This window comes from Pleurodeles waltl, chromosome 5 (assembly GCF_031143425.1).
Source record: "Pleurodeles waltl isolate 20211129_DDA chromosome 5, aPleWal1.hap1.20221129, whole genome shotgun sequence".
NCBI lineage: Eukaryota > Metazoa > Chordata > Amphibia > Caudata > Salamandridae > Pleurodeles > Pleurodeles waltl.
The window spans coordinates 279,441,309-279,453,432 of NC_090444.1; the positions used below are offsets into that span (position 1 = coordinate 279,441,309).

A 12,124-nucleotide genomic window follows, 5' to 3' on the forward strand; every position below is an offset into this window, starting at 1 on the left:
TGGACAGTTTATTTAATTGTGCACACCCAGGGTACTCTCTTAACATACTTCAAAGTGGTCTACTGCTGCCATGTCTGTGGATAGAGTATCGATCTCGACAGCAACTGTATTCTGTTCTTCATTTTAGGTCAACTTAATGCTTATACAAACAGTAAGGGGGTCATTACGACCTCGGCGGTCTTTAAAAAAGACCGCAGAGGCCGCGGGAGACAGAATACCGCCATTGCCGGCGGTATTCCTGTTTCCCTATTATGACATTTCCGCTGGGCCAGCAGACGGTAACAGTGTTACCGTCCGCTGGCCCAGCGGAAATGTCACATCAACATTGCAGCCCGCTCGTAATAGAGCCGGCGGCAATGCTGATGTGCAGCGGGTGCAGTAGCACCCGTCGCGCATTTCACTGCCCGAAATTCGGGCAGTGAAATGCGTGACAGGGCTATGCCTGGGGGCCCCTGCACTGCCCATGCCAAGTGCATGCGCAGTGCAGGGGCCCCCAGGGGCACCCCAACTCCCCTTACCGCCAGCCTTTCAATGGCAGTGTGTACCGCCACAGACAGGCTGGCGGTCGGGGACTCATAATCCCCAGGGCAGCGGTGCACCGCTGCCCTGGGGATTATGACCGCCAGGCGGAATCCTGGCAGTATAATGGAGGGGCCGGCGGTATGGCCGTGGCAATTCGGCCACGGTCATAATTGCTGGCGGAACACCGCCAGCCTGTTGGCGGTGTTACCGCCAACTTACCGCCGGCCGCCAGGGTTGTAATGACCCCCTAAATATGTTAAATTTGTGTGCTCCGTTTTTACTTATGTTTATTTATAAGTCTGCTTCATAAAACCATTATTGCCTCTTCGAAATATGTATTAAATGTATACTGAGCAGCCGAGCTCCAAATTCATTCACAAAATAATTATTAGCGTGACCTATTTCACTAGACCTCTGTTTGCATTTCAAATTGATATTCCATTTCCTTTTTCTCTTTTTCCTCTTTCCTTTCTTTCTTACAGTCTTAACATTTGCAGGACCATAAAACAACAAAGAACTATAAAGCTATAAATGTGATCACCTCTATCTAATCATGCGTTACCACTACCACATTCTTACCCAAAACATTTACATCTTAACATTGCTCGTGCTCTTATTATATAATTATGTATCCAAGTTCTCAAAAGATTTACAGGAAAAGTTATCAGTCCTGTGGATTTGTGTAGCACATTGAAAACAGTGTTCGCCTGTCACTACTGTTGCTTCTACTACTAGTACTACACACATGACTTAGGGCTGTCCACAGACCTGGCTGTGGTAATATCACAACATTTTATGTGGGAAATGTACATACAGCAGCCAGTATATTGCTATTTCATGATTGGTGGTTTTCGATCTTAAGTGTTTTTGCTCATCCTAGCATACAAATATCAGTTGCCCACATAGGTCTAAGTCACTTCTCTATCTTCCCAGATTGCAGTCTTCCGGCACGCAATACTGGTAACATCATAAACGTGTCCTTATCCTGGGTGAAGACACCAAAGATGTATGCCACAGGCCCCCCTACCTGAACAGTTGCATCTCCTTCCACCAACCACCCAGACACCTCCGCTGCACAGGACTCCTGCTCACACATATTCCACACATACACAAAACCACATCAGGAGGACAGGCATTCTCTTCTAAAGCATGGAACGACCTCCAACTCCACATCAGAGCCTCCTTCTCGCTTCTTGAATTCTGCCCGACCTGGTTTTTGGATTTACCAACCTACCGTAGGCAGGGCCAGGCACGCACACCTGCTCAGCACCAGGATACTCTTGCAGGAGATAAAGTGCTTCAGTGGCGTAACAAAACGTGGGAGGCCCCTCTGCAAAGTACATGGAGGGCCCCCCTTTGGACTTACTTGGGAGCTCTCAGGCCCAGGTACTGTGCTGGGGGGACCCACTGGAGCTCAAGGGTCTCCCGCACCATGGGGGCTGCAGGGGCCTTTGCTACACCACTGGTATGCTTTACAAATACTCATAGCAACATAACATGGTGAAGGCTAAGACTGTTGATTAAGTTGAGACAATCTCTTCTCCATTGTTCAAGAGGACTCTGATCCTGTGTCATGCTACGAGAATTGTTGCAGTAACTTGTGGTGTTGTTGATGTTAACTGGTGTTTATTGACGGTAGCTGTGGTGCAGTGCACACACATGACAGCACTTCCGAAACACTTCAGGCGATGGAATACATTTAGTGAACATAGGCTGCACTGAGACACTTTATGTATCCTTCTATCCCCCCCCTAGTGATTGTCTTCTGTATCAGTACAACGTCTGTCAGTGCACACTCATCGTTATTATGTAATGAAAGGCAGTATGGTGGGAGGGACTGCTGCTGAAGACATCTGTTCTTTGGTATATGTCATGCCTCACCACTTCATGATCTCTTCTACTACACACAGCTGCTTTTGTATCTGCAATAATATGCACACAATGCCCTAAGTTCCCCCACTGTAGGCACATTTGCACATAGAGGACACATTTATGCTTGCAGCCAGTCAATCACACTGCCTATGAGATACTCCCCTAAATAAATTAGGTCGCACAAAGTCCCCGCTGGCCCCTCTCTATTCCCTAGTATGCTGTTTGGACCATATGATTCTTTTTAAGGGATGAAAATGTTTTTTTTTTTACTTAGCTGTCACTGCTCATGGTCACTAACTATCACAAGACTGTCTCGAAAATGAAGACAATGTGAATCACTGGAGCTTCAAATCAACTAAAAGAACTGTTTAAAATATTCAGGTAAACATCTGATCCAGAAGTATTGAAAAAGTCCCCTACTGAATCTAACAAAAGCTGTTAAGGCTTACTAAACTTCTTTGAGAATAAAATTGTAAAGATTCAGTCAAACATCCAGGGGAACCTTTCCCATCCATTATCCCTAAACGAAACAGAAAGTTTTCAATGAATCTTATCTTGCTTCTCAACCAAGAGTATTGAATGAGTACTCAAAACCATGAGAACAATAAGCCTCAAACTCCCAGTGGAACTGAGGTCAGGAGCTACTATTAAAAAACATATGGTTATTCTTTGCCATTAGATCAGTGAACCTTAAATGCCTCCCTCCAATATGGGATATTGCCCATTGAATTCAAAGTAAGCCACAATAACCACACTACTAAAGAAACAAACTGCTGACCTAATAGCACTATTGAACCACAGAACCTCCCGTTAATAAGGAAAATACTTGAAAGTGAGATCACAAGTAACCTACAAGATTACATCAAATCCAACAACCTCTTACATGGTAAACAATCAGGCTTCAAAACTGGGAGGAAAATCTTGGTACTGGTTAACTCAAACAAAAAGTTCTTAAATAAAGACAAAAATCATCTGTCGGGAATCTTTTTTTTAAAAACCACTGAATCCAGTACCAACACATATGTGAAAAACATGTTTTTAATGTTTTGGAAGCTGCATCAGCATATAATGGTGAAGACCACTTCTCCACAAGACAGTAGATCACAAGATCTTACTTAGCCAACTGGAAAATTGGTTGGTATAGATAGAACATCACTTCAGTAGTGCAGCTCCCTTCCATCAGACAGTAGCAAACAAATCAATGTAGGTTCATTCACCTTGACGTGAAAACACACTTGCAATGGAGATCCTACAAATTTCCCTTTTTTCACTACTGTGTAACATCTGTTGAGACTCCTGATGCAAATCATTTCCCTCTTTCAACTTCAGTTCCAAAGATATGCAGATGACATTCAAATCCATTTCAGGTTAGACAGCCCCTCAAACCAAAGTCCCTAAAACTCATCTGTAGTTTAATGAAGGAAAGTTGCCTTTCCCAAGAATGGAACAGAAATTAGGACTCTCATGATAAGCAATAAAATTACAAGCAGGCTACCTTTCAATTAGCCAAAGTAGTAGGGACATGCTGCTTCTCCATCTCACTCAATAAGAAACCTTGGGATCTGCTAGACAAAGTACTTTTCATCATTATCACTGAGACCAAGTACGATGACAGGAATACTCGTCCTAGATAGAACACGGACAATGCTTGATTGTACTTAAGGATAGCTCTGTAAAGGACCTGTCTGTTTGTGCTGTATTAAGGAAACATTCCCCATTATCCGTTACTACTGCAATAACTTTAAATACCAATAAAAATATATTTTAAAAAAAGACAAAGTGCTCTTCGTTACACATCAGAGTTCAACAATTTTCAAAATCAGCAGTCATCAGCTTATGATGCTCAGAAGATGACCTATCTTCTCCAACTTAGACATCAGATGTGATTCTATCACAACTGAGCTACCGCAGCATAGTCTACATAGGAGCACACTTAAAGGATACACTCAGGCACCTGGGAATTCAAAACCAAGCAGCCAGACTGTTGCTCAGTCTTAAGAGATCTGATGACATCAGCCCCATTCTAAGTGAAATGACCTGGCTCACAATGGCCCACAGTATCAAATTCAAGAGACTCTGCATATCTTTTAGAACACTTGAGGGATTTGGATCAAAATGCCTACAAAATCAAGCTTTGCACCACACACCCAGTCACAACCTCAGAACAAGAACAAAGTGAAACTGATTATTCTTACCAGATTCACTTGAAAGTCTCATGGAGGATGAACAAACTGAAGTTTAGAAGCAAACCTGTAGAAAACATTAAGCATAGACCTTAGAAACCAACTAAACTTAATATGGCTTTCAAATGAAATCTGATATCCAGTCTCATTAGGGAGATCTTCATTAACCTGCTAGATGCCTTAGAGACCACCCTTCCTCTACGTAGAAGTGACAGCCTCATACAGGGGTAGCCAGTATCATAGGCACACTGAAACAACCTCTGGAGCTTTCGGATTCTAGATTTCTATTGACGCAGTATGTGAAGCCTATTTGATTGGAAAAATGTAGATCTAGTTATACCAGCAACTAGAACAGTATTCAGTTCCACATGAAACTTTAAAGTTCTTGTCTAGTCTCAGTCAATTCTCCCTCCCACAGTCGGACACTTTTGGAAAGATGTGTTTCAATATCAGTCTGCTCTGTTAAACTCAGTTTTTGACTTTTCCTCACACAGGTAAGAGTAGCAGTGTTTGATGATGGTGTCGGTATCACAGAGCTTAAATGGCCTTTTACACAGTTAAATCTCTTGAATGATCACTTCACTACAGTATTCTCTGTTTTTTATGTGGAGCTTTAAGCTCTCTGACCAGTCTAATTTGCCAGCCATTTTCCCTCAGTCTCAGACTCTTGAGAAGAAATGCTTCATTCTTATCGTTGTTACATCTGTATCTCAATTTCAGTGTAAACCTCATTCTTAGGAAATGTTCCCTTCAAATAAAAGTTGTTTATGTTTCTCTTACACAGATAAGACTGTTTTTAGTGATGCCATTAATGTCATATGGCTTATGTGGACTGTCATACAGTTGAGTCTTTTAAACAGACAACTCAGGATAGTGTTCTGTTAAAATTAATCTTTACATGACCATTCTCCCTCTCGGGTGAGTAACAGTCTCTAGTCTAAGCATACAGGCACCCTATACATTCAAAAAAACTTTTTTTAACACATGGGTAAGATGCTTCCTCTCCTCAGATCTGGGGCTCTAATGTACTTACCTGATCTCCATCTTTGCAAGGGGCAAAATACAGGATCTTTTTTCTTTACACTGTGGTGGTTAGCATTTATGTTCATGAAAGGACCTGTGAGTAGTATTGCTTTCTACTCATAGAGGCAGCTCATGCTCTCCTTAGTCCTCAGCCGGAGAATCTGTACTCCTGGCTGGCTATAATTTTTCTGAGAGACAAATACTTCTTGAGGCTTTAATAGACGTAGGTTAATATCTTTCTTAGAAATGGTAACCATGCAAACCCTAGACCATGATGTAAATTCAGTACCAGTGCACTTTCACAGTGTCCCAATAGGAAAATACCTGTGGAATCACCGAGAGCATGAAAACTTTAACTAGATGTGAAAGACAAGCGTGTTGGGTACTACACTCATATTCACGCAGAAATGGGTGTCATCTTGAATTAGAACCAGAACTCATTATGTACATGAGGCTTTTTCTCTTTTAGATTTAACTCTGTTACAACGGATAAAGTCACACTAAAAGGGAAATAGGTCTCATAAGTGTAAACGGATAAATGCAGAACTAAAATGCCATTCAAAGATAGAAAAGTGAGCGAGAATGTGTATTTGTTTCTTCCTTTCTGAAAGGACCAACACAATGTGACTTTGTTATGCAAGGCAGCTGATAGACTGATCTAAAATTAGCCTGGTTGCATTCTGTTGTTTAGGGATATCATTGAAACATTGTTTCTTTTTCCTTTTGTTTCTTCCAGTTTTGTGTGCTTGGTTTGAAAGTGCATGGTTTAGAAGCATGTCATGCTTTCAGACCTGAATTAATTGTTTTATACACCGTAGAGAACCTGAGAATATTGAAATCACATTTGAACTTTTGGCAGTGTTTAATCATGTACAGATTAGTGAAAGAGCTGGCTCATAAGAATCTTAGCCACTATATACTATCACAGGTTCCTATAGCTACTGAATGGGACAAGACCATTGATACATTGTTCGCAAGTAGGTACTGATAGCAGATAAACTGCCAAACACCCCAGGCTTTAAACATTCATTGCAAGGTGTAGCGACAGGGACTTCTGAAATGTGCAGTTTCACCATGTGCATGGGACAGTGGTGAAAGCATGACACGCGACCTGGTACATACCAAAGTAGCAGAACAGACACATTTCAAAGCTGCAAGGTTTACCATTGTTATATGTGATGCCTTCATCTAATCTTGGCATTTTACCCAGCTGCACTTTATTGGTGGGATTTTGAGTCCACAGTTACAATGCTAACAGCAGCATTTGAAGTCCCAGTATACAATGCGAACTTAGTTAAGAAATTAGGACTGACTTAAATTATGTCACTTGACGTGGACATTTGGCAGATATAAATATCCATACAACATCAGGATCACTTTCATGTAGTCAGGAAAAGAACACAACAAAGTAGTGCCAGACATGCTGAAAGAATCAGCTTTTGGGTGTTTTAGAACGCAAAGCTACAAATAAGTCTGGTGTAATTCAAAATTTTAAAAGTTCTGCAAGGTACTATGTTATTAGAAGTGTTAACCACCACTGCAATGTAATAATATTCTATACGGTGTAGGTGAGTGATCCTTGAATGTGTCCACAAATTTGTGTATTAAAAACATTTGACTATAACACTTTCATACTTTTTCATCTATTAATAGTCCTGAAAGTGTGAGCGGTAATGAGAAGCGAGAGAGGTCATGTGAAAGAGGGTGTGAGTGAGAGTATAATATGCAGCACACCTGTATGCTTAGTACCATCTACCAAAGGTCCATTGGGCACACTGCCAAATGGTAAAACACTACATACCCTGCAATACATCTATTTTAAATTAAATATGTGTTTTGTTACAATTACTGCAAAATATCTGCATGTTGTAAACACGGGAAAAACGTTTTGGTCTATTTTGAGGGTTTATGAAACAAGTGAAAGTGCCATCAAGGAACTTATGTGAAAGAGCATATTTTTCAGTAGCTTCTTGATGATTTTAGGACGTTCAAACGTAACATCAAAAATTAATTAAACAAATATTCAATGGTGGAAGAATCAAACAACAAAACAAGACAGCAGGTGTATAAATTGAATACTTATAATTTTCACAAGTATAAAGATATCAAGGGTTTACTTCAAGGGGTAAATAAAATAAAAGCTTCAAAATACATAGATATTGAGACTTAGTTTAGTCCAAACGATGTTCCATCACCATATGTCCATGTATATGTAACCCACTCAAAAATAATATCAAAAGAAATGTCCCTAAAATAGCGATCCACAGCTCACAATTGTATTAGTAGTGAGTTGGGTTCTGCGTCAACGTTTCGGTTGAAATTTTGTGATTTTGTCACCTTGCTTCCCAGGAAAGTAGGTCATATTTTCGGTTTGCCACCACCCTCTCCGAGGAAACCTGTGTGGCACATATTGTTTTGCACTAGAATATTACCAGAGCATGTGTTATCTTTGCTGGTGTAATCCTGTGAACCTGTTTTTCCAAACCTAGGTTGCTCCAAATACAACCTGTTTTATTAATGATTTTCCAAAGTCGAAATAGTACTGAAAGTAGAACAATTAACAGTCATTTTTGTTTGTAGATCTTCATGTTTCTAGTACATTGTTTTTTTGGTTTGCACAACTTCCTATTACTTAAGCCCTTTTATCACTAATCTGATGTATGTCTTTTTGTTTTTCCAGCACCCAAAGAAAATGAAGAACGGGTGTTCAGGGAGCGAATGCGGCCCAGGAAGCGGCAGGGCGCAGTGCGTCGCCGAGTCCATCAGGTTAACGGGCACAAGTTCATGGCCACCTACCTTAGACAACCAACTTATTGTTCACACTGCAGAGATTTCATATGGTATTATGAACACTTCTGTTTTGACACAATGTAAAATAACATCTATTTTTTAGAGACAGGTCCTGCTTTGCCATAGTATTAAAATGTATTGTTGTCTATATGAAATACGTGGATGTTGAATTATTGTCCTTTACATTCATATTAGCATGCTTTATATCTTGACTGCATTGCAAAGATTAAAGCGCGTGGGCATGATATAACATTCCTGTTTGCCCATGACCTGAGGATTTATATGATACTTGGTTATTTCCTCCTTTGTTTACATTCTGGGCAAACCCAGCAATATAAGTGAGAGCTGTTGCTTTTAAATTTCCTACCAACAGCACAGCCCTTTGGCCATGTGGGGAAGTTGTGACACTGGTCCACAAAAGACAATCTGATTACTGTCCTGATGAAAGCGTTTCATTGCACAAGATGCCGAAACATGTCAACTCTTATGAAACGCAGGGTCTGAAAAGCAGACCTCTTTGTTTTTTTTAACCTTGAAGATGGGTTATGGGGATGTCACAAATAAAAATGAAAACAGAGTAGTTGCCCATCACTACACATAATTTTAATTTACTAAGGATTCCCAAATAAACTTACACAAAATTACATATGTTTCATACTACAAACCTTATGAAATAAAGACTCTATTTAACAATAGGACCTCTCCGGGATGCTTCCAGTGCTACATAGAGAACCTAATGGTGAAGTAGGTTTATCCTCCTTTTGAGAACAATTGCCTCTGACTATACACAATGTGAGTTCAATTTTGCAACTTTGTTGACTGTATTTTGTGTTTTTGACTTTATTCTAAACAACCAATGGTTATTCATGACTCAAACATAGATGTCTTTGCTTTACCTTTATTTTTGATTACACACAGCTTACCAGGGTTCTTAATGATGAAGTGCTAGGCACATTGTGCAGAACAGTTTTGGTACATTGTAAGAGACTTCTTCTTTGCCATATACGACTGCTATTGTGTCTGCTTTATTCAGCATTCTCTTACACAAAAAAGCAGAATTTGGTATTTTCTTCTAAAAGCTCAATGATTTTAAAAAGACTGACTAGAGGGATCCTTGCTATTTTTGTCTAATGTTTTATGGTAAAGCTACAGCCTTACAATTGTCAACGCATTTAAATGCCATTGTTTTATTAAAATGCGTATTGAAATTGAATGTCACTAGAGGGATTTAATATGGAAAATCAGTGTGCATTATACTGCGTATCTGAGCATGTATCATTATTATCACCTTATATGCATGTAAGTGTAAATTATAGCACAGACTTGCAGGGAAGTAATAGAACACTGTATAAGATATGGGAATAACTTATGATCGATGCATAACAGTGGGTAGGGAAATTGTGGGACGGGAGCGCGCCCCTAAGTAGAAGCCACCCGACTGGGAGTTGAACCCTGAAGGAGGATTGAAGGAAACTGAGTGAAAAGCCATGTCCCAATTTTTACATTGGAAAATCAACAGAGAGAGAGAGAGAGAGGGGTTGGGCCTGCCCCATTCAATCCTAGTTTTAATGCATTGTCATTCATATCTCAGACCAGGCCAGAGAGTATTTCAGTTGCACACTCACATGATTGGGTATATTGTTCTGCCTGCTAGCGAATACTACCATCGAAGGGCACTTTTATCAGGAGCAGCAGCAGGATGGAAGAAAAGATTATTTGCTGAATGGAAAAGCCATTTTGGAAGGGCAGCTTCTCTGACTAGAAGCAACACATTCTACATGGCACTCAAGCGCTTACTTAAAGTATGATGTAAATAAGTATCTAAACACACTATAGTATTTGTGAAGTGTCATTTGCCAAAAATGTTTGTTTTTATAAAAAATACAAAAAATACTTTCAGTTACAAATAAGACCTTCCACTTCCTGTAATGTGTTTACCTGCTTATTGAGATGCTGTGTCAAATAAGAATTTTGTTTTGGTGACTTGTGTTGCTTTTGTGGGGGAAAGTTGACTTTTCAGTATGGTTTCTTTGACCCATGGATGGCATACTTTTCCTTATTTTATTTTGGATTTGTGAAACAGCTTTCCAATATCTGCTGCCAATGCCGGAATATTTTGTTTGGTGTGTAGCTTCAGGCTGCTCCTTGAGTGGTTGACATTGAACCCGAGGTGCTATGGTCTCCCTTTATAGCAGTAACATAAGAAGAAATGCACAAGTTCTTTGTGCCCATCACCTCTTCCACTGGAACTAATCTTGCTCCAGTCCATCACCTCAAAAAGGTGATAGATGTTCTCTGCTAACTAACCTTTGAAATTCCTCTATGCTGCCAGGCTGCGTACTGCAATCCTGGAAATCGGCCATGGTTTCACCTATATTAAAAAAAAAAAAACCTTCACTAGACCTCAGAGTGTTAGCAACCTACTTACCAATTTACCAACATACACCAGACTTACTGAAACGCCGGTGCACAGGCAATTGAGAGAGTTCATGGAACTTAACAATTTGAGTTTGGAAAAGGTTTGTGTATGGAAACAGTCTAATCAAGGTGATAGATAAGATAAATCAAATCAGAGATAAGAGTGGAGTGTGTCCCTGATCTATCAGCAGCATTCGATGCTGTCTCACACTCCACCCTGCTCAGGCAATTAAAACAAGCCTGTATGGCCGGACAGTTCTCAAATGGTTTGCCTCATTCCTCCAGGATCAGTCCTAAGTGGTGAGACTTGCACGCTACTGCTCGTTTCCCAAGGACATTACTACTGGGGTTCCACAGTGATTGGTCCTTAGCCTCTTCCCCCTCAAGTTAAGTAACCCCTATGGCAACATCAACTGAATCTTTTGATGTCTCTTTTGACCTATGTTGATGACACCCAGCTAATAATCAGGCTAGATGAAGATCCCGGGAAGGTGGCCTTGAACCTCAAAAATTGCCTTTATGACGTAGTCAGATGGATGTATTACAACTCACCCACCCTCAAAGGAGGCACAATGGAGGTGATTGTGTATGGTCCTGATGCAGCATGGTGAGTCAAATGATGGCCAGAAAAGGTAGGGGCACTGCAAACCCCTGTCCCCATGTCAGAAACTTACGGATTACTATTGACAAAGATCTTAGCATGGTGACATATTGAAACAATATGTACTACATGTTTTCGACTGCTCTATGTAATGAGAAAAATCCCACCTGAGAAGAGACACGCAAATGTCAACCCACAAAGATGAACTACCTTGGCTGTAAACCTATAAAATACTTCCTTTAAAAACTATCTGTAACTGCATCCAGACAGAGAAGTTAGATACAAGCATTTCACACTTATCATACAGCCAAGTTTCAATAAAGTAAGGCAGAGGGGCTGCTAGGTTGCAGTGGCGACTACAAAAGTTTGGAATACTCTACCACTAGACATTAGATTACAACCAAACTTACTTTAGTTTACGAAACAGAACAGCGCCTTTCTGCACACATACAGGCTGTAATGTATTGTCCTTTATTCCTCTTTTGTGAGCTGTAATTCTAGGAGTACTCAGAAAGCTCTATCGCTCCCCGTTTATTTAGCAGTGGAACACTTCCTGGGAAGTAGCTATTTGCGCTCTAATACGTGGCTCAATCAAGTGAAGTCAAATCAATGAGCCTGAAGCCATGTGAACTTCTCAACCCTCATACAGCTCAATATGTGCTGCACTGTGAGCACCAGGGGGTGTTTGTGATGAAGATGTTAGTGGCACCTCCCA

At 40.5% G+C, this 12,124-nt stretch overlaps 1 protein-coding gene across 2 annotated transcripts in view; it reads left to right on the forward strand.

Moving 5' to 3' along the window:
* PRKCE (protein kinase C epsilon) overlaps nucleotides 1–12,124 on the forward strand; it is a 1,050,532-nt gene that overhangs the window by 507,992 nt on the left and 530,416 nt on the right. For both annotated transcript variants that reach the window (XM_069234014.1, XM_069234015.1), the window contains one exon: nucleotides 8,281–8,440. In XM_069234014.1, the coding sequence (XP_069090115.1) occupies nucleotides 8,281–8,440 (160 nt within the window). The remainder of the gene's footprint in view (nucleotides 1–8,280; nucleotides 8,441–12,124) is intronic.